Consider the following 23,075-nt stretch of genomic DNA (forward strand, 5'->3'; position numbering starts at 1 on the left):
CACAGTCCAACAGGCTCTGGCTAAGCTAGGCTATGGGGGCTGCTCCTTTGGAGGAAGGGCAGGATTCGCACGTGGTGGAAGGAGAGGTGCAGTCAGCATTGCTAATGAGGTGTCATCCATTGTTCAGCTGGGAGGCAGAAGTCTCTGTGTAGAAATTGCTTGCATGTGTCACCTCATATCCCTTCAATTATGAGATGTCACATAGGGAGGGCAAAGGGAAGGAAGATGGATTGTCCCAAAGGTACCTGTCAGGTGAGGAACTGCGCTTCCCCCTCGCTCCCTAGTTAAGTTACTGGCCAAGATGGCCGGAGGAAATGCTCCTTCAGGACCTCCAGTATGCTGTTGTCAGGCCCTGAGCTCGAGAACAAAAAAGGGGCCTCTGCTGAGAGCTGCCATTTCCTGCAAAAGCAGAAGAGAGGAAATAGTCTCATGGCTGTCCTAATAGAGACTGTGCCAATTTGCACGTGCAGCACCCCGCTTTCCCTCTTGAGCCTTGCCTGCCTCGTCTCTCCAAAATGGAGACCGCTGTCGTGGTCCTGGTTGACTGGCTGGCTCCCACACCTTCCTCCGTGCCCACCTCTCTGGAGGGACATTCATCCTTGAAGCCTGAAAGACTTTTCAGGGTTCCTCCAGGCTCTAAGCGTTGAAAACGGCTGCATGGCTGTAACTCTTACTCCCTCCTTGGGTTATGAGCCACTGGGTGGTCTAATGTCGCCGCCGCTTGGATTGGTTGGGTTAGGTTGGGTTGTTTGGCTTTTTTAGAAGGTTTTATTGTATTAGGGGGTTTTGTGGGGGTTTCATTGTTGTGACCTGCCATGAGCCTTGTGGGAGTGGCGGGCTATAAGTCAAACAAACAAACAAACAAACAAACAAATACAAGTGTGACAATGTGGGAAGCTAAAGTCTGGCTTTTAAAAATGAAAGCTGAGGATTTGAAGAACTTGCTACGCTGGTTGTTTCAGTGGCAGGTCAGCATCACAGTATTCCAGGGCTGGAGATTTTAAAACAGACTCCCTCCCCGGGCGACTCCCAAGAAGTTCAGCTCAGAGGGAAAGTCTTTCTGGGCACTTCCGTCTGCAAGCATCTGTGGTGACAAATCATTTTTTTTAACAGGAAGGTTAGTGATTTCCTCCTGCCCAGACTCACTTACTTTATATTGAGCCAGCCCAAACTCAGGTGCCATTTTGGGAAGGGGTGGCACCATTATGACGCCATCGCTGCTTGCTCCTTTCACTGTTGCAGTGGGACTCCTGAGACGCTTGAGTGCCCATTTTCTAGAGGCTGTAGATCGGGGTGGTCAAACTGTGGCCCGCCAGATGTCCATGGACTACAATTCCCATGAGTGCCTGGGCTAGCCAGACTCATGTTCCTGAACAGGCTTCCTCCTAGTCTGCCTGTTTAGTGTAGGACAGGGGTAGTCAAACTGCGGCCCTCCAGATGTCTGTAGACTACAATTCCCATGAGCCCCTGCCAGCGAATGCTGGCAGGGGCTCATGGGAATTGTAGTCCATGGACATCTGGAGGGCCGCAGTTTGACTACCCCTTCTGTAGATCATTCTGCAGTTTGACGAATTACCCGAAAATTCTGCACTAGGGTCACAATATGTACATGCAGTGTGAACTCGCTGGGATATTTGCAGACCTGACCCCTTCCCCCGTCGCCAGGCTGAGCATTCAGTGGAACGCCACGGCCCCGTGAGAAGGAAAGCTGAGCCAACGTCTCATCTGGACTCTTTAATATTATGACCTCCAGTTGCATTTTATCTCTTGTTTGAATGGACTTCACCAGTATTTATTTTGAAAAGAGGCCTGGAGCTGCTGCCAGGGTGCTGTTATGGCCCTGATGTTTTCCCACTGACTTAGGGGGCTGGGGGCTGGGAAAGCAACGCTAGCTGGAAGCAGAGAGCAATTTCTATGGAGGCCGCCTTAGTGAGGGTATCCGGAGCGTCCATCGAGGGGCCCCTGCAGCCCGTGATAGCTGCTATAAAGCAAAGCACAGCTGGTTTAAGTGTTTTGACATTTCATACCTAGCAGTTAGTCGCAGTGGGTTGTTACTCCTCCAGTGCTGTTTTGGGACTTACACCTTCAGCCTGTTATTGTGTTTTAGCCTCTCATGCCCCCGCCCCTCTCTTTTCTGCACAGACTCGCCCTGCTCAAACATGCTGGGGATGCTTTCCGGGCTCATCCCAGACTCTCAGATCTCTGCTTCCTCCACAAGAGAGTACCACTGGGCACCCAGCGTGGCACGCCTCGTCAGCAGCCGCTCGGGATGGTTCCCGCGCATCCCTCAAGCGCAGCCTGGGGAGGAGTGGCTGCAGGTGGATCTGGGCGTCCCGAAGAACGTGAAAGGGGTGATTCTCCAAGGAGCTCGAGGAGGGGACACCGTCAGTGTGGCGGAAGCTCGAGCCTTTGTAAGGAAGTTTAAAGTGGCTTACAGCTTGAACGGGAAGGACTGGGAATTCCTACAAGACCCCAAGACGATGCAGCCGAAGGTAGGACTTTCCAGAAGGAGCAAAGGCGGAACTGCTTGTGCCTCAATGACAGTTTTCTTTCTTCCTTTGGGGACACTAATCGTCTGGGTGAGAGCAGAAACAGTTCTAGTGACTCTGGAGCCCTGGGCAGAAATCCGGAATGAGGCCCCAGAATCACTGCCACCCCTCCCCAAAGCTACCCCCGGGGTCTAAGCAAGGAGTGGGCCTAGTCCTGTGTGAGGTGGCAGATGGGAGACACTGCTGCCCCCAGAAGCTGGCTGTCCAGACCTCAGATGGGCTGCCTACGAGCCTCTGCCATGTCAAGGGCCAGCGACCCAGAGGAGGTGGGCGTGATAAGCCCCCACTGCTGAGCTGTTTCCCCCCCTTCCATGGGGGGGGCAGGGTCCAAGGCAAGGTTGACCAATGAGCATGTAGGCTTGGGGGGAATCGTGAAGTAAATGGTCCGTTTGTTCTGCAGCCCCATGACTAAGAGCAGAATATTACCGCATATTTATGCCTGTGCCTGAGCTCTACTACGTCAGGCTACACATGAGGGAATCTCAGGACGGAGTGGTCCTTATTCTTCCATATAGAGAACGAATGTGCCATGGAGCACGGGTTTTGGAGCACAGGTGACCTAGACCATGTTCTTGTTGTAGACCAGATATAAGCTCACCACCTCTTGGAGAATTGGGCATCAATTTCCATATGCAACAGAATGAATGGGAGTTGTTGTTGTTGTTGTTGTTATTCTATTTATTGCCCGCCACTCTCGGCACGCTGGCTTATTGTGGGTTACATTAAAAAAAATTCAGTACAATAAATACGATCCCCAATAAAACCCCCATTAAACTCCCATAAAATTACAAAAATACAAAACGATATGGCGGAAGTACTAACAGATCACCTTAACAACCCCACTAACAGACGGGGCGGCTAGGGGGATGGGTGTGACAACCAACCACGGCAATAGATGGACCAGCATGGGAGTATATCTTCCAGGAGGAAGCCCCATCTGATCTTCTACCGGCACCGGCCTCATCCATAGGCCTGGTGGAAAAGCTCCCTGCAGAAAGCTCTCCCAGGGCCTGCAGCTTTTCCAGGAGCTCATTCCACCAGGTAGGGGCCAGGACCGAGAAGTTCCTGGCCTTGGTCGAGACCAGGCGGACTTCTCTGGGGCCGGGAATAACGATTTCTGGGTCAGAGACAAGGGCAGGCCCGTGTAGAGCGAGTTACAGAAATCAATTCTGGAGGTGACCGTCACATGGATCACCATAGATAGATGTTTGGGGACAGATAGGGTTCTAGTAGCCGTGCCTGGTGAAGATGCAAGAATGCCTGTTGGGCTACTTTTTGACATGTGCCTCCGTGGTCAGTGAGGCATCCAAGATCACCCCCAAATTCCTGTCTTGGGGCATGATGGTAAGGGAGGGTAAATGTTCTGTCCCCTTCCCACCCAGCCATAGGACCTCCATCCTGGAGGGGTTGAGTTTCTGGCGAGTCAGCTTAAGCCATCCAGCCACTGCTTCTAGACATCTGGCAAATGGTTCTGGGGAGAATCCAGGCAGCCATCCATGAGGAGATAGAGCTGGGTGTCATCCGCATATTGATGACAGCCCAGCCCAAACTCTGGACCAGCTGGGCCACGGGGCCCATAAAGAGTGGGGGAGAGTTCCGCCCCCTGCGGAACTCCACAAGGGAGCCTATGGGGGCATGACAACTCATCCCCCACCGCCACCCTCTGTGACCAGTTATGGAGAAAGGAGCATAGCCAGCTAAGGGCTGTACCACATATCCCCACGGTAGTGTAGTGGTAAAGAGCAGCGGCCTTTCATCTGGAGAACCGGGTTTGATTCCCCGCTCTCCACATGCAGCCAGGTGGCCGACCTTGCGTCAGTTACAGTCTTCTTAGAGCTGTTCTCACTGAGCGGTTCTGTCAGGGCTTTCTCATCCTCACCTCCCTCACAGGGTGTCTGTTCTGGGGAGAGGAAGGGAAGACCACTCAGAGACTCCTTTGGGGAGTGAAAAGCAGGGTATAAAACCCAACCTTTCTTTTTCTTTACCTCCTTGTTCTTCTTCTGCCTTTTGAAAGGGCAGTTCTCATCACTCTTATATAGGTACAGCCAGCGAGGGCACCAAACATGCCAATCCCTCATCTTTCCATCACCACCAATGCAACGGTGTCCGAATTCTGCCTGAATTCAGAACTCATCTACTTCTAAAAGCCATCACACGCATTAGGAGCCCAAAGGAGTGAGATCTTCCTATTTGGATAGGGCTCTCACCTTCAGCAAAGGCCTCCAGCTTGTTCCTTTGTTATTGCGGATCATGTCCAAATGCCAGGATAGCTTGTCAGCACCCTGGTCGCTGGAACGTGGCTCTGAGGAAGTGTGCATGCCCATGGAAGCTCACACCTGTTGATCCCAGAGGTGCCCCTGGACTCCAGTTCTGTATGGCTCCGATGAGTACACTCCGCAGTGAACTGGTGTGACAGTCACTCCCAGAACTACCGGAAGACCCTTGGCAAGGAGTCACCACTGCATCTGCTGCGTTCAGCGTACTGCGACTGAGAACTCTGCAGAGCAGCAACTTGGGCTCAGCTATTAATCTTGGTGAAGCATTATGCCTCCATGTGAGAGCCAGGAAAGATTTGGCAAGGCAGCACATTTTATCTTATTTTCATGAGAATGCCAGTTTAGTCCACCAGAGAGGTCAGCTTGCTTATATTTCCCCTAGGTGTGCGTAATGTAGAGCAGGGGTAATCAAAATGGGGCCCTCCAGAAGTCCATGGACTACAATTCCCATGAGCCCCTGCCAGCATTCGCTGGCAGGGCCTCATGGGAATTGTAGTCCATGGACATCTGGAGGGCCACAGTTTGACTACCCCTGATGTAGAGGCTCTGAAGAGGAACAGGCTGCTCACCTGTAACTGGTGCACAACTCATTCTCCTTCCTAGGAGCAGGTGATCTTTTCCCTGCTTGGTGCCAGCTTGGTGTGGTGGTTAAGAATGGCAGCTTCTAATTGGGTTCGATTCCCCGCTCCTCCACATGCAGCCAGCTGGGTGACCTTGGGCCAGTCACAGTTCTCTTGGAGTTTTCCTCACAGAACAGTTCTGTCAGAGACACCTTTGGGTAGTGAAAAGCAGGGTATGAAACCCAGCTCTTTTTGTTGTGCAGCTTCTTGTTCTCCCTTTTGAAGGGACAGTTCTTATAGCAAATAAAGCAAAAAAGTACAGGGGAGCATTTTCTGCTCAAGTGAAGGAAACCTTCAAAAATGTCACTTCTCCCCCACTCTTAGTAAAATGCCGTCTATTTATCCACCTCCTTCTCCTCAGTGTGGTGGAGTTGGGAATGTACTTCATTTCCCTGGGACAAGAGTTGTGCATGAAGGGATGATGAATCTCAAAAGAAAGGGGTTTCTGAGATGAACAAATCCTCTAGCCCAGACAGATGGTTTTCCATAGGACCCCAACTCTTATTCTGGAGTGGGCCTTAATGTTTTTAGAGAGCTACTGTGCTGTAGTGGTTACGATTCTAATGTGAAGAACTGGGTTCAATACTTTTCCACATAAAGCCTGTTGGGTGACCTTGGGCCATTCCCAGTTCTATCAGAACTCTCTCAGCCACACCTATCTCTCATAACGTGCCTGTTGCAGGGAGAGGAAGGGAAGATGATAGTAAGCCCTTTGAGACTCCTTAGGGTAGGGGGCAGGGGGGGAAACTAGGTAGAAAAACCAAGTCTTATTATTAAAAGGAATGGCCTCTAATCTGGAGACCTGAGTTTGATTCCCCACTGCTCCCCATGAAGCCTGCTGGGTGAGCTTGGTTCAGTCACCATTCTCTCAGAATTCTCTCAGCCACACCTTCCTCATAAGGTACCTGTCCTGGGGAGGAAAAGGGAATGCATTTGTAAGCCACTTTGAGGAAGGTAGAGAAAAGCAAGCTATAAAAACCCGCCCTTCTTCTTCCAAGGGTCTTGAGGACCTGATCAGCATCCCCTCTCAAAAAAAAATTTTTTTAGAGGCAATATTGGTATTTCCTGGAATCCCCAAATCCAAATATTGTTATGGTATTCAGATTCAGTAAATATTCAGAGTCTCCCGTATGCATACAAGCAAGGGTAATAAATCAGATGTTGCATCCAGGTCTGAGGATAATGCTTTTCCTTTTCCTGGGAGCTTCTTGGATGCACAGAGGCAACTACAGGTTGTTAAGGCAATAAATAGCACAAACTTAGCAAAACAGTCCACCAAGAGGTTCCAGATGTTCAGACTGAAATAGCAGGGAGGACCGGAGTTCAGAGTCCACAGGCAAAGATTTCTCCCTGAAAAACAAACTTGAGGCTCAGGCAGACTTGGAGGGCTGAGCAGTGTGAGTGAAAGTTGCTCCCACAGATTGGCCCTCTTTCAAGACTCCTCTTTATCAGCCAAATTAGCTGGAACTCAGGTATTCATCAACTCTGCAACGGAAGCCAAGGCTAACTGGAGTACTAATAACTCCTCCATCTTTCCAGAATGGTTAATCTCACCTTTTGTCTCCAATCCTCTGCCATCTCAGGAGACCCAGGAAATAAGAGACAAACTGTTATCTGTCCCTTTGTCCCCTACCAGAACAAAGAGCGCTCATCCCCTGACTCTAGATCCAGATGGGCATTCCACTGGTGCAGCTCCATCTGCTCAGAGGCATCTGGCTGACTCATGACAGCATGCATTATAGGCATAGCTAGTGAATGCACACATTAGGGGGGTGTGCTAGGGTTTTTTAGGGTTTGGGTATATTGAACCACTAAAACATTGATATTTTCTGGAATTCCCAAATCCAAATATTGGTATGGTATTCGAATTCAGTAAATGTTCAGTAGTGCCCATCTTCTTTGACTACATTATGGTCTATGGCAGGGGTAGTCAAACTGCGGCCCTCCAGATGTCCATGGACCACAATTCCCAGAAGCCCCCTGCCAGCGAATGCTGGCAGGGGGCTCCTGGGAATTGTAGTCCATGGACATCTGGAGGGCCGCAGTTTGACTACCCCTGGTCTATGGAGACCATTATAGTTAATTGAGAATCAATCTGTGGGTATCTGGAGCTCTGGAGAGGGGAGCTTCTTTTTTGAGGCAAAACCCGCCTCCAAAAACCGGCCATGTTTCAAAAAGATTGGACCTGGGCGTCCAATTCTATGGGCCACCAAAGAAGGTGCCCCCATCCTCCTTGGCTTTCATTGGAAGGGAGAGAAAGACCCTTAAATGGAACACAGTCCCCTTAAATGCCTTTTGAAAACCACAAGTGAACTCAGACGGCATAAGGTACTTCTTAGCTGTTTTTTCTTGGTTGGATATTCTCCATATCCCCCTAATACAGTGGTCCCCAACCTTTTTATCACCAGGGACCACTCACCGGGGACCACTCAACGCCTTTTACTGAGGCCCGGTGGGGGGGGGTAGTTTACTCCTCTACTCTCAACCACTGCCCTAACGCTCTCTGATCGCTGTGGTAATGTTTAAACATCCCTTTACAATAAGATACAGACACGCCACAACAATGAAGTGTGTTGTAAAGGGCCGGGGGGGGATGAAGTAAAGGGCCGAGGGGGGGGGAAGAAGGCGTCGTTCGGGGCCCACCTCCAATTAGTCGAAGGACCACATGTGGTCCGCGGCCCACAGGTTGGGGATCGCTACCCTAATAGACACCTATAGGATGGAAGAACGTGAGCACCACGTGTGAGGGAGTGCTGGAGGGGAAAGAATGTTCTGCTTTGTTTCTCTCTGGATGACCATTCTTATCTGCTGGCTGAACTTTCACATCCTCGTAATAAACTTAATCCAACAAATCAGGAGGGATTGAAGATCTAATTCCTGTGAAAACACAGGGATGCATTCCTAAGGGCTTACTCCTTGATTTGGTACAAGGGGTTTCAAAGAGAGATGCCTTTTGGACTTCTCTGGATATTCAGGACAGGAGGACAGAGAGGGGAACATTACATGCAGAACGTCAGAAGCTGATTGTGTTTAGACAAGAAATCAGAAAAGCTGTAGCAGGTTTGACTGCCTGTCTGGGAATCAGGATCTGGTTAAGAGGATGTACATTTTTTGCCAAAGCATGCAGGTTGAATAAGGGGAGGAAGCACAGTCTGAGACAGATACAAAATTACCCTGCTAGATTTTGGAGTCTTATTTAAGGTAACCCTCTAACCCCGGGGAACCCAGTGTGATACCCACCAACCCCTGTCCTGGTTCTTATCAAGTGCTTTTGGAAAGTGGGTGTGGCTAGATGGGGCTTTTCTTCAAGAAGGCTTCTGATTGGCTGTGCAGATAAAAAGGAATCCTGTTAAACAGAGCTTCTGCTTAAACTGTTGAAGAATTAGAGTTGTGTACAACCTTGATCCTTTGCATTTCGTGATTGGCTCCATGTCCCTTGGTAGCCATTGTGCGATGTATCCCACCACACTTTCCCAGAATTCCAAAGGTGCCCATGAGTACAAGAAAGGTTGGAGACCCCTACTCATAACTGCAAGGCATTGTTCTTCCCTGGTCCTTCCTTCGCAGTTGGCCTCTGCAAAGTCCAGAACATGACTAAACCCTGGTGTGAGTGGGATGTATGCTTCTCAAGAGGAACCAGAGCCAAGAGTGTGCATAACTCGTTGTGCGGCTTTCGTAGCATGCCGTCTGCACCAGACGAGCCAAAGTGAACTATAATTAAATTAGCATAGCCTGGCCAGCATTCCGTTTTGGAGACAAATATAGTCAAGGGGATGTCACTGGTTCTCTAGTTTCCAGCAACTGCACAATTCGGCTTACTAAACCTTAGGGGAAAGACAGTTTCCTGCTTCCCTGGGCAGCATGGCTGTGTGATTAACTCATGCATTTCAGAGCAGGAGATGTCTGCCTGATTCTTGGGTGCAGATTTCACCTGCTGGTTTTTCACCTTCCCTGAGAGGCAGCAAGTGGGTAAATGGCGGTACTAAATCTTTTAAAGACAATTTTAAAGACAGTCTCTTAGATGCTTGTAAAGGGTTCTCACTCCCTTCACCCTTTCTCAGCTCAATCTGACGACAGAATATTATGCCTGGACGTATATAGTAAAATATCTGAGTTTGCGGGGAAGGGCTTATTATGCCATAGGAAAATCATCCAATAGTTGTTTTTTTTAAAGAGTTGGTTCCATTAAATAGATCATCTTGACTTACCCCATGATTCCCGTTAAGTTTCTTTTCACGATTCCAGTCTTTCCTTCTTCCGACAATTAGTTTTGTAACAACTAGGGTTTGGTTCGGATGAGCCCAAAAATACTCAAATCAGTGCTGATAATTACATTTCATGCTTATTCGACCCAACTTGTGCTTCCCATCAGTTTAAATGAGCCAAATCAGAGAAGCCCAAAGCAATTTGGCCACAATTATGCTGGTTCAACTAATAAAGATCAGCTGTTTGGCAGGGTCTTTCTCCCCTGCAGACTCCTCTTGAGGCTGTGCAGTGCCTGCTTTTTGCAGCTTCAGAGAGATCTGCTGGAGCGACATTTAAAGACCCCCACCAAACAGCTGATCCTTGGAGAGGCTTCTCTCCACAACAGGATCAGCTGACTGGCTGCTAATTTGGCCAAATTGTTCAATATTTCCAAATTGGCAAACTCAGATCGATGTACTGAATCAGTGGCTCGGTTGATTCAAGTTTCACCGAATCAGGAAAACAGAGTTCAAAAATTGCCAGTTTTTTTCTCAGTGCAAATCCCTAGTAAGGACCTGCATTCAGGGGTATTCAAACTGCGGCCCTCCAGATGTCCATGGACTACGATTCCCATGAGCCCCTGCCAGCAAACGCTGGCAGGGGCTCATGGGAATTGTAGTCCATGGACATCTGGAGGGCCGCAATTTGATTACCCCTGATTCAGGTTGTGTTAATTTATTTCAGCAGGCATGGCTGTTGCTCAGAAAAACACACAGTTGGAATGAGACTGAAAGGGCAATTGCAATCCCTTTTTAAAATGCTGCATTAAATCAGGGCGGTTCCTACTAACCTGCTTCATACTTAACACCTGTTTCTTTCTCCCAGCTGTTTGAAGGAAACATGCACTATGACACCCCTGACGTCCGAAGGTTTGATCCTGTTCCAGCACAGTACATCAGGGTTCATCCAGAAAGGTGGTCTCCAGCAGGGATCGGGATGCGCTTGGAGGTGCTGGGGTGCGACTGGACAGGTAAGGCTTCTGTGGATGCGCCAACTACTCCAGCCATAGCATTAGACCGCCTTTGGGCAGAGTCAGTGATGGGTGGAATACATCGTTTGCATGTGGATGATCCGAGGTTTCATGACCGGCACCTCTAGAAAGGACACTGTGTGGCAGGAGTTAGATGTGTCTCTACTTCAATCCTCAAAGAGTGATTGCCTAGCCCTAGTCAATACGGTCTTGATATAAGGCCAGGGTCCCCAGCATGGGCCTGTAGACCCCGTGGTGCCTGCCAGGTGTTTTTTCAAAAGTGGGCATAGCTCAATAGGTCTTCCCATTGGCCATTGGCTCTGCAAATTAAAAGGATTTTAAAGTGCTGTATTATAGGGAAGGGCTAGAGAAGTGCTTCACAGTGAATAATGATGGGGTTTTTCTGTTTTATCCTGCTGGTTGCCTGTTGGTTCTCAGTTCTGTCTTAAAAAGCAAACAGATGTTCCCTTCCTACGTAGCCCCGCCTACCTGTTTTTAGGCATCTTAAGCCGTTTCCCACTTGTACCTCCACCTTGTCTTTTTCTAATGATGATGATGATGTCATCCGTGCAGACGTGTCCAACCCTCAGCGATTCTATAGGAAAGTCGAGCATTAATGATTTTTCTAGCGAGTTTGATCGCATGATGTGTCCAAAGTAAGTGAGCTTCAGCCGTAATATCTTGCCCTCTAATGACATAGTTGGCTTGCTCCTCTCTAAAACTATCTTGTTGGTAACTTTGGCTGTCCATGGTATTCGCAGCATTCGTCTCCGACACCATAATTCGGAAGCCTCTATTCTCCTCCGGTCTTCCTTCTTCAGGGCCCAGCTTTCACATCCATAGCTTGTTCCGGGGAAGACAACGGCGTTGACTAGCCAGCACTTTGTATTAAGGCGTTCCGGCCCAGTGTTATTCACTGTTTGATTTCACAGCTGCATCCACCATTTTGATTGATCATAGAGCCAAGAAAGATGAAATCATCAATACATTCAATGTTCTCGTTGTCAATCGTGACTTTGGTGCTACTGCCAGTAGTTTTCATGATCTTGGTCTTCTTGATATTTAGGTCTTCTTGATATTTTCACTTTCTTCTTTTAGTCTCTTTATCAGGGTCTTCAGATCTTAATTTTCACAGCCTGTTCATGTTCTTGGTGGATTTTGTTCCTTATTATGGACTAGGGGTGAGCGCTTCAGCGCAGTTCAGCCACCTTGGCCAGCTGGCCACCTCAGGCTTCGGTGATCGCTGAGGCGGCCGAACCACGCCAAAGCGATCGCCCGTATTCTGGACAGATGAGGCCAAAGAGACATCTCAAAATAACAGCCTGGTTCAAATTGAAAGCATGGTTTGTTGGGACCATGGCTAGTTTGTGGAACGAGAATTTTGCTCACAGGCGATCACTCAGATCCTGGCTTGCCTTGACAGGGACTGGCTTCATTTCCTTCTGCCTCCAGAGAGCATTCCAGGAAGCCTGCATTCAGACTTCATTTGAAACCACAGTAGAGAGTAATTGTGGTTAATAAACCAACTTCAGATCCTAGTTTGGAACATTAGCTAGATTATATTCAAGGGTGGTGGTCAACATCAATTAGGGTTGGAAACCTCTTGGCCAGAGATCTCCTGGGATTATAACTGAGGTCCAGGGAACAGAGATCACTTCCCCTGGAGAAAATGGCCATTTTGAAGATGGGCTCTATGACCTCATACCCTACTAAAGCCCCTCCCCTCCCCAAAGCCCGCCCCTGTCAAGCTCCAACCCCAAAATAGCCAGAGCTGATATCCCTAACATCAAGTTATATTGAGGTAAGTGTTACAGAGTTAGTTTTAAATTGTTTAAATTGGGATTTGGGGCTTTGTTGTATTTTACTATATGTTTGTTTGTTTGTTTGTTTGTTTATTAATTACAAATGTCAGATAAAATCTAAAAAATCCCATTAAAACCCCTGACATAAAATACAACAATATCAAACAGTATAGAATAAAGATACGGCGGAAAACTTTGTACAGAATTTTGTCCTGGCTAACAGCCCATAGGCTGTTAATTTCAGTATTCTCAGTAGAGATAGAGTGTTAAGGGTCTTTAAAAAAAACAGAACACAGGGAACTTATAATTTGAATAATACATTGCTCTGTTTTTTGGGGGTTTTTTTTACAGTTCTTTATAATACATGATGAAACCTGTCTCCAAACACTGGTTTCTGTAACAGAAATTTCACAAAATCCTGACATTTCCAAACTGGGCATTCTCAGTTTCAAATACCTAACAGCAAACTGAGAGCTGTACATTTCTGTCTGTCTGTCGTTAAGGAAGCAGCTGGTAAATTTATCCTAGTTTGGACCCATCTTTGCGAGATCCTATGTGACATCTTAACGCCAGACAGTCTCTGCCCCCGGAGAACCTACTGAATAATTAAAAAAAAAACAACTGGTAGAGAGAATGACATAGATTTACAGAGGCAAGCAGACTTTAAATGGAGGAATTATTGTTCTTCTGTGGACTGCGGAGCATAAGTTTCACATGTGAGAGGTCTTGAGATAAGATTCCAATACTTCTCAGCCCAAGGAACCTACAGGTTGACCGCACAATTTTATTAAGTGAAATGCTCATCATTGCCTTTGCCCAGCTATAAAGCTACCTGCCCAATTTAGCCCTCTAGCTTCTAGTGCTCATCTGAAATGACAAAAGCCCAAAGGACAATAAAACTGCAGCAAAAAAAAAAAGGATCTCCTTTTTTGGGTTGTTGACTGTTAGGGCAGAAAGCTGCTCTTTCTCTGTTATTTGTTAAGATGTCCTTAACTTTCGATCTGCCTTCCAGATGGCTGCGGCAAAGGCTCTTGATTGCCATTTAGAAACCGCATCTGTAAAAAGCATTTTTGAATGGGCTGTGGCCAGGAGCTCAGAGCAAAAGAGTCCACGCCTGGCCTTTCACCAGGTTGTTATTACCCTTTCAAGAAATAACCTACTGCAAGGATCCATTGTTGAATTATAACACAACAACAACAGCAACAAAATAACAGGAGACTTAAAAGCTTGAAACACATATCAGCAATTTGCTTGGCACACGATTTTGGAAGATGAGACTTCCTCTCTGGAAATTCTACCACCAAGTGGAAGTCTACTTGAGTGCTTTTACTTATCCTACTGGGAATGTCTACACCACAAGCCCAAACTTGCCTTGAATGTCAAGGCTTCTCTTTCCACTCAGGGGACCATGGGGGCTATCCACGTGCCTTCATCACAGCAGACTGGAAAGTCATCATGTGATCGGTGTGTATTTTGCCAATCCAATGTGGACCTTGTCCCGGGAGGAAGAGGGGCTTTGGCAGTCCCCAGTACCAGAGGAAAACATGCCTATAGCCTGCAATTGCATATCCCGTGATAGCTAGGGAGTCTTCAGGCTTTCTCAACCAGGGTTTCCCAGATGGGTGAGAGTCAATTTTAAATATATGTTTTAAAAATTGTTAAACATTTGGGCGATATGACCATATATGGTCATGTCAACCTACACTCCCACAATGACAGTGATGGGCCTGGAGGGGGTAGGAAGGGGAGGAGCCTGGGTAGGCATGTTCACTGCCATGCTTCCCAACCATCTTTTGCACGATTGCACCATTTCTGGGGTTTCTCAAAGCCTGAAGAAAGTTTTTTGGGTTTCTTAAAGGTAAAAAAGTTGAGAAAGGCTGGCATACTGTCTTGTACAGATTCCTAGGTGGAAGAACTCTGGTTGAACAAAGAGCAAAAAGGAGAGAGAGATGTGGCCCCACTTCCCTGGCAGACAAGGCAAAGAGCTCCTCCTTTGAGCTAGTTCTCCCTGAAGTGGGTATGTGTGTGTGTACATGCATGCATGCATACATTCATACACACTCACACACACACACACACACACACACACATATACTGCCCTCCCCTCGTGGTAACCTTTCTTCTGGGCTCTGTTTTCAGAGCAGAAGGGGAGGGGGGTTTCATAGTGAAGTCATCCCGATACTTAGAAAGCTAGATGTCAGGGAGTTCATCTAACCAAAGTTTATATGTCTAGAATGGGGGCGGTGCGTTAATGGAAGAGTCATATAAGTTTATTACCAAACAGGAAGTTGATACTCACATCATTTGGATAAAAGAAGGGAATGGCTGTCTCCCGCTTCTTCCTGATCCTGCACAGGGGAGCATCTGGCCCGGTGAACCACGTCCACCCCGGATATGTCCTCCCTCAGAGGAGTGGGGGTAGCAAAGTTCCCAGTGCAGAAGCAATCACTGCCCCAACTGAAACTCCAGCCTGCAGCCTGGCACAAAGCCTCCAGTACGGAAATGGTTGCCCAAAATATCCTAGAATCATAGAGCTGGAAGGGACCTCCTGGGTCATCTAGTCCAACCCCCTGCACTTTGCAGGACACTCACAACTCTATCGCTCCTCCACTGTCACCTGCCACCCCCTGGAGCCTTCACAGAATCAGCCTCTCTGTCAGATGGCTCTCCAGCCTCTGTTTAAAAATCTCCAAAGATGGAGAACCCACCACCTCCCGAGGAAGCCTGTTCCACTGAGGAACCGCTCTAACTGGCAGGAACTTCTTCCGGATGTTTAGAAGGAATTTCTTCTGAATTAATTTCATCCCATTTGTTCTTGTCCATCCCTCTGGGACAAGAGGGAACAATTCTGCTCCATCCTCCATATGGCAGTCTTTTAAATACTTGAAGATGGCTATCAGATCCCCTCTCAGTCCTCTCTAGGCTAAACAGACCAAGCTCCCCCAACCTTTCTTCACATGTCTCCAGACCTAAATATCCTAAATGGTAAAAGTCTCCTGCCTTGTTGAGCAATCCTTAGAGGCCAACTATGCAATACATTTCTTCACTCATCTATACTACTTTGCATGTTTTTCCTGCAATTGCTCCTAAAATGAGAGAGAGAGAGAAAGTAAACAGATTTGGAAGGCACCACAGAGAGAGGAAGGTCTCAGGGCTCCCCCTTTCTCCTCCCTCTCACAGTTTTCTTTTGCAAAATCCATGCCAGAGGGCCATTATTTAACATGTTTTGCTGCTCCATATGCACAGATACTTCTCTTGGAGCACCATGGTTTATGCCTGAGAATTTGAGACTTAATTCCCTGCAGCTGTTGCGTGTCTGCAGGGAACACAGGCAAACTAGTATAAATGAGTGGGGAAACTCACTGCATGGTCTGCCTCTTAGTCAACCAGTGGCCTGTAATTACAAGGAGGACAGTTTATTTTCTCAGCGAACATATTCAAAGTAAATTTGGATCCCAGACCCCAGAACTCTTCTTGAAGGAACAGGGTTTCAACCCCATTCTGATTGTCTCTGTGCAACCAGGCTGCAGCCACACTGTGGCTGATGGACCGCTCTTGTTGATTGATTGAGACATTTAATGGACAGCCAGATGGAACGTTTGAACCTGCTCTTTTGCACAAGGGATTTTCTTTTTTAATTCGAGAAGGAATTCCCCGAGCAGCCGTAATACAAGCTAGGTCCAGGAATGAATTCACCGTGTATAGCTTGTGGGCAGGGGGGAAGAAACTCAAGCAGTAGGTCAACAGCTGGCTTGTTTCAAGGACCTGCCAGCATTTTTTTTGTTTTGCTTTGCTCTGAAGATTGACGAACATTTGCTCGCAACCGGTCTTCGCTCCTTTGAACTCGCAAACATCTGGTTTCCATTGCTCAGCAGCTTTGAAACAGGATTGCAGATGCCTCTTGCGGGATGTGCCCTTCCTGGCAGGAGCAGAGGCATCCCATGCTCCCTTTCCATGCTCGGAGCATGATGCCTGCTGCGGTGGCAGTTTTGCTTTCTCCTGCCATGTAACGTATACAGCTCTGTTGACCACACAAGACACTGAAGAGGCTCTGAAATCACAACCAGCCGAGGATGCAGGCCCAGCGTGGGGCTTCCCTACTCAAAGCTCTCTCGCTCGGGTCTGCTCCTACTGTAAATCTCTGTAGGCACGGGAAAATCATTTTTGAGCATCTGCCTTTCAGCTCTGGGCTTCCTTTTCGCCGGCTGTTTTTAAGAGTCACTTAGTACAATCCTTTTCATGTAATTTCTTTCTCAGACGCCTTTCGAGTTCTTTGGCCTTAGAAGGAAGCGGAGCTTACAGATTAGGCACTGCACATCTTTTTCCTGAAAACTAAAAAAGAAAGGAATGTTGAAGGTTAGTTGAACACTGTGTTACTCAACTTTTTTTACCACTGAGAAATCTCTGAAACATTCTTCAGGCTTTGAGAAACCCCCAAGTGGCAGAATCGTGCAGAAATAGGTTGGGAGGCAGAGCTGTGGACACGCTCACCTTGTGTCCCTCCCCTTCTAGGCCCATCAGTGGCCATTGTGGGAGGGAGGGCAGGTCACTATATTCATATATATATATATATATGGTCATATCACGGTCATAATCATATATTTATTATTATTATTATTATTATTATTATTATTATTATTATTATTATTATTATTATTATTATTATTATTATTAGATTTATAGCCCACCACTCCCTTGCGGCTCGTGGCAGGTAACAATATCGCAATTCCCCATTAAAACCCCATAAAACAATAATAACATTGCCAATATTGCCGGCATGGCAAGAATGGCAGCTCAACTCCCCCCCCCCTCCCTCCCACTACTAGCGGGTGGAGAGGAGGTCCTGATGATGTTTTGCTTCGGGTCCAGAACCCGAGTCCCCGGGGGAGGCATAGATCTATTATCAGCCCCGGCCTCAACCATAAACCTGGCGGAAGAGCTCCGTCTTGCAGGCCCTGCTGAACGTTGAAAGATCCCGCAGGGCCCGCAGCTCTCCCGGGAGCTCATTCCACCAGGTCGGGGCCAGGACCGAAAAGGCCCTGGCCCTGGTCGAGGCCAGGCGTGCTTCCCTAGGGCCGGGAACGACCAACAGGTTTTCACCTGCAGAGCGCAAGGCCCTATTTAAACTAAAAATTTAGTTTTATTTATTTTATTTTTCATATTTGTATACTGCCCTCCCCTGAAGCTCAGGGTGGTTTACATGGAACTGGAGAAAAACAGTACAAATTAGCATGATAAATTGAACAGCAATGAAAGAGTCATAACAGGAAAACAATAAGAGTGGAACAAACATGGTGAGAACATCCATTTAACTGTAACATACTGATGGCCCTGTGGGATGGACGTATCGGTGGTGGTTTTCATGGGAGGGAGCTCAGGGGCCAATGGAAGGTGATTGGTTCAGGTTGACCTCAACCAAATGCCTGGCGGAAGAGCTCCCTTTTGCAGGACCTGTGGAACAATTTAAGCTCCGCTAGGGCTCTGATCTCCTTCTGGAGCTCATTCCTCCATGTGGGGGCCAGGATGGAAAAATTCTGGCCCTGGTTGAGGTCACAATGAAATTACAATACGAAAAAGGAAGAAAGGTTCAAAACATATACAGAGAAAAACAGAATCTTTCCAAGGCAATTGGTGCAATAAATTTTATATATCAATAATTTTTTAAGGACCAACCAAAACGGTTTCTAGATATACTCCGTTTTCACAATTTCCCACAATACTTTACAGAGCTGGTGGCCTATCTATATATAAAAATTAGTTGATAAGAGTATAAGGAATCAACCACTGAAGAAAAATTGTGAAATTGTATATCTAGAAACCGTTTTGGTTGGTCCTTAAAAAATTATTGATATATAAAATTTATTGCACCAATTGCCTTGGAAAGGTTCTGTTTTTCCCTGGTTGAGGTCAAGCAAGCTTCCATGGGGCCAGGGATCACCAGGCAGTTGGTAGTAGCAGAGCACAAGGCTCTTTGAGTAGGCAGAGAGGCAATCCCTTAGGAACACTGGGCCCCAGACCACGGATGGCCTTAAAGATGATTACCAGAACCTTAAGCCTGATCCAGAGTTCATCTGGGCTGAATGTGGGACCTCAATGGTGTTGCTGTGAGGAGCCTGGCCACTGCATTCTGGACCAGCTGTAGTTTCCAGATCTAGGCTAAGGGCAGGCCTATATAGAGAAAGTTACAGAAGTCTAGTCTAGAGGAGACCGTCACATGGATCACTATGGCTAGGTGTTCTGGGCGTAAGTAGGGATATAGTAGTTTGGCTTGGTGAAGGTGGTAGAAGGCCAGCCATGCTCCTTGGGTGACTTAAGCCTCCATAGAAAGGGAGGTATCTAAAACCACACCCAGGTTCCTGGCGGAGTGAGCCACTCTCTCCAGGTTGGGCAGATCTGCTTCCTTACTTGGGCCCTTCCTGCCCAGCCACAGGACCTCCATCTTCGAAGGATTGAGCTTTAGCCAACTCTGCTTGAGCCATCTCGTCACTGCTTCCAAGCAGCTGGCTAATGCTTCTGGGGGAGAATCAGGGTGGTCATCCATCGGAGAAAGTCCATCTGGTATTTAAAAATATATCAAAAATTACTTAATTCCCACCTGTCCCGGAGACCCTTCCAGGACTGTCAAGAAACCCTAGGGTTATTCAAAACTCTGGTTGAGAAAGCCTCGTTTATCATATTCCAGGCAGAAGACAGAATGGAAGTCAAGAGGTTTAGAACAATTTCCTTCTGCTGTAAGTGTAAATTAATAAAATATCAATTGCCAGTCCTTTTCAGGCAGAATCTGGTATCAAGCACTGGATTTAATTCTTGAGAGACTCTTGTTTTCATTAACAGAACGTCTTCATTGATGTGGGGTTTTGCATTTTCAAAAGGCTCTGGTGCCAAGGAGCAAAGATTCTGCATCTTGCGTGTCTCTTTGTCTCCTTTGGGAATTGGGCACATCCACACATCCATTTGTTAACATGAGCAGAATGGGTCAGAAACTCAGATTGTCATATGCTGAACGGGCTGTGTGGCGGAACAGTTAGAGGAAGGTTTCCCCCCATCCTGATCTGTGAAGTGTTCTTATGGGACCCAAAGGTGAACATGGTGCTATGTATCTGCTCAGTTGCCTTGTAGACCAGTATGAATTATTTTATCAGTTCAGTCATTGTCAATGCCCTCCCTTTCTATGAATAAAGTTATTGGTCTCATCCTTGCTTGCTCAGGTTGCTAAGAAACTGAGGTCCAGTGTGGTCTCTCTGGGAGGTGTTACTCAAGGCTATTCCTTAGAATCAGAACCATAGAGTGGGAAGGGATCTCCAGGGTCATCTAGTCCAACCCCCTGCACAGTGCAGGAACTCATAATTACCTGCTCACCCACACTGACCCCAGTTTCATGCCTAAGTGATCCCCCCCCTCCGCCCCCAAATAAAATCTGCAGCATCCAGTCTGGCCTGGAGGGAATTCACCTTCCATCTCACTGTGGCGATCAGCCATTCCCTGGGTATGCAAGGAAGGGCCACAAGAGACAAACTCTGGCACATCCTTTCCTGCCCACCCACTCCCCATCTGCCTAAGTTCCTTGAATTGTTATTTTATAGATTATGCAGTGTTTTATATTTTATCTTTCACTTTTGTGCCATTTAATATTGTTTTTCATGGCCTATGGCTTTATGCAAATGCCATCTTTTCGGATTCAGTTCTTGGTCTCAGAATAAAGCTCTGCTCATCCCCATCAATTCCATTGATTTGTGTAGAGGCTTTTTTCTTACACAGATACTCCGTGATTCCTGTTGCCATCACAACCCTTGGACTTCAGTTTTCACAGGGTAGCTGAACGGTTCTGCATCTGTTGCATCTTACAATCCTTCTGAGAAGTTAGGCGTTGAATAAGATTTGTCTGGGTTATCGTATTCCAGCCAAATTTGTTTTGCCTTTTGCCTGCATTGCGAGTTGATCTTAACATCACTTCTTCCTGGCTGAAATTGCCTTTGACACCTGCATCTAGGTAGGCTGCTGGAGTTGTAGAGAAAGGGTGAGAGGAAGTATGCAGCCCGGGTGTGGAAGCAGATGCCTGCTGGCAGGGTGCCCGGCCACAGCAGGGATCCTTCCGGTCCCCTTTGTAGGTGCCTCGTTTGCCGTGCTGAGTGACTTGCTCTTCTCCATTGGCATAATTGGAGTGTTTATGCCTCTCTCTTTCTTTCAGGTTCTAGTCTTGTTACAAAGGAAAAGAACGCCTTGCTTCTGATCTCAATTTCCCTTGAATCTTAGTGAAATTTTTGCTAAACACACACACACACACACACACACACACACACACACACTCCACAGTAGGAATGTAAGTGCAAAGGATACTGTTTTCCAGTGGAGTCCAAAGATGAAAGGCTCCCTTGTTTCCTCTGCATCCGTAAATCAAGCTTTACAAGTGATTTGAGCCATGTTGACATCTGTGGCGTGTGGGAAAACTTGAGGGCTTTTCTTTCATTCCCTTATCACCCTGCGCACAAGGAAGCTTTTGTTTTGGGCTTCGCGGCTTAGATGCGGTGAGTCTGCATTCATTCAAGAGGTGGTTTATGCTCATCAGATGTTTTGTTTCTTATCTTTCTTTCTTGGTCTACTACTGAGACATGCTTCCTGCTCACGGGATCAGATGTTTCCAAGCATCACTCCATGCCTTGCGGTCTCCATAGAGCAGATAGGAGTGTACAGATTCTCGAGCCTTCTGTAGGGGGTCCAGTAGACATCTGTAGCTCTTTGTCTCTGTGTCTTCCTCCATTTTCACCCTTAACCTTTCACCCTTCGCTTGGCATTTAGTGGCAGATGTCAGTCCTGGTTGCCATGTTTTCTCCTCTTGGTGCTCATGTGCAATGCTGTAAGGAGATGCCATGGCCAGGGCTGAGGCATTGCCCAACAGCAGGAGCATCAGCTGCATGGGTAAAAGTGAAATGGATTAATCTAGGTTCATCTCCCTGCCTCTCCAAGGACAACAAACCTAAGGCCAGGTGATGGCAGTCTCCATAACTGATGGAGCAAAATATGGTGTGGACCAAACCATGATCACAGCTTTGCTGTTAAAAACACTGTTTTTCTGATAGTGCAAGACGGTATGTGTAGAAAAGTGCGAGTCCAGTAGCACCTTAAAAACTAACAACACTTGTGGTAGCATAGCTTTTGTGGTCGCTTTTGGGAGTCGCTCAGTTCTTTGGAGACAGCCAGAATGTCTAATAAATAAATAAACCTAATGAATCTAATAAATAAATAAATGTGAGTGCATTTGTCCTATATACTGGAAAGTGGAGTGATGTCAGATGCCAAAATGAAATTAGTAGGCAAAGACAATAGCAGGTGTAATTGGGTGAGGTGTGATATGTAGCAGGACAGTAGGCAAGGAGAAATCAGCATGGGTAATGAGACAGGAAACCTAGGTCTCCATTAAGTCCTGGTAGATGCATTGCCTCTACCAGGACTTAATGGAGACCTAGGTTTTCTGTCTCATTATCAGTTGCAATTCAGCAGACTGTCTTTTTAATTGCCCTTTGAAATACCTTTGTAAAAGAACTGCTACTTTTAGGTCTGCAGTGGAATGTCTTGGAAGGGGAAAGTGTTCCCCCACTGGTTTTATGAATGTTGTGGTTTCTGATGTCAGACTTGTGTCCATATGCTTGGATAAATTCTCCAACCCATTAGCTTAGCCAAGAGACCTAAACTGCATGTTTCATGGGAAGTAACCTCTTGTCTACACAGGGTTACTCTCTGGTCTTTTCTTAAGCCATTGAGATTTTTCACCTTTTTTCCTTCTCCTAAATGCAGATGTAAAGTCCACTGCAGAGACGTTGAAGCCCACCTTGAAAAGCGAAGAGACCACCACACAGTTCCCTACTGATGAAGAAGTGACAGAGTGTGGTGACAGCTGTATGGACAACGGAGGTATCTTCTTTTTTTTTTTACAAAATTTTGTTATTGAGGAAATGCATGGGCTGACTTTGCTGAGACCTCCTTGAGGCAACTCTTAACATAAGATAAAGGTTGAGCGTGCCGTTGAGTCACAAGCAACTCATGACGACCCCATGAACCTCATGACGACCCCATGAACCTCTTTGTCAAGGCAACAGAGGAACAGAGGCCTTCCTCTGCAGGCCAACCGTGGTCTTCCTTGCTGGCCTCCCTCCCAGAAGAGGTCAGCCTAGTTGGGGCTGGGGTTGGGCGTTTTGGTGCCCGAAGCGGCCAACCTTAGTCGGGGCCATTTTAACAATATGATGGTTTGTATTATTTTTAAAAATGAACTAGACAAAATAATAATAAGACATAACATTATAAAAATGAACACCCTATTCAAATCCAGCTTATAGGAACCCAGAGCCTAAACAGCACATCTACAAGCCAGTAGGGTTCAAGTTTTCTCAATTAGGGTTTCGTGAAACCTTGGGGTTTCTTGACAGCCCTGAAAGGGTTCCCTGAATGAGAAGGAGTTAATTAATTTTAATGTATTTTTAAAGATTTTTTATTTATTGGGTGATAGAGCCATATATGGTTATGTCAAGCAATCCACCACTCCCCAAAGAAAGCCAATTTGGTGTAGCGGTTAGGAGTGCGGACTTGTAATCTAGTGAGCCGGGTTCAGTTCTGCACTC

The 23,075-nt window shown here is 47.0% G+C and overlaps 1 protein-coding gene across 4 annotated transcripts in view; it reads left to right on the top strand.

Annotated features, from left to right (window-relative positions):
* The window catches only part of NRP2 (neuropilin 2), a 258,365-nt gene that overhangs the window by 122,855 nt on the left and 112,435 nt on the right, over positions 1-23,075 (top strand). For all 4 annotated transcript variants that reach the window (XM_077319234.1, XM_077319235.1, XM_077319233.1 and 1 more), the window contains exons 9-11: positions 2,143-2,492; positions 10,516-10,660; positions 22,255-22,371. In XM_077319234.1, the coding sequence (XP_077175349.1) occupies positions 2,143-2,492; positions 10,516-10,660; positions 22,255-22,371 (612 nt within the window). The remainder of the gene's footprint in view (positions 1-2,142; positions 2,493-10,515; positions 10,661-22,254; positions 22,372-23,075) is intronic.

The sequence above is a fragment of the Paroedura picta genome, chromosome 2 (assembly GCF_049243985.1).
Source record: "Paroedura picta isolate Pp20150507F chromosome 2, Ppicta_v3.0, whole genome shotgun sequence".
Taxonomy (NCBI): Eukaryota; Metazoa; Chordata; class Lepidosauria; order Squamata; family Gekkonidae; genus Paroedura; species Paroedura picta.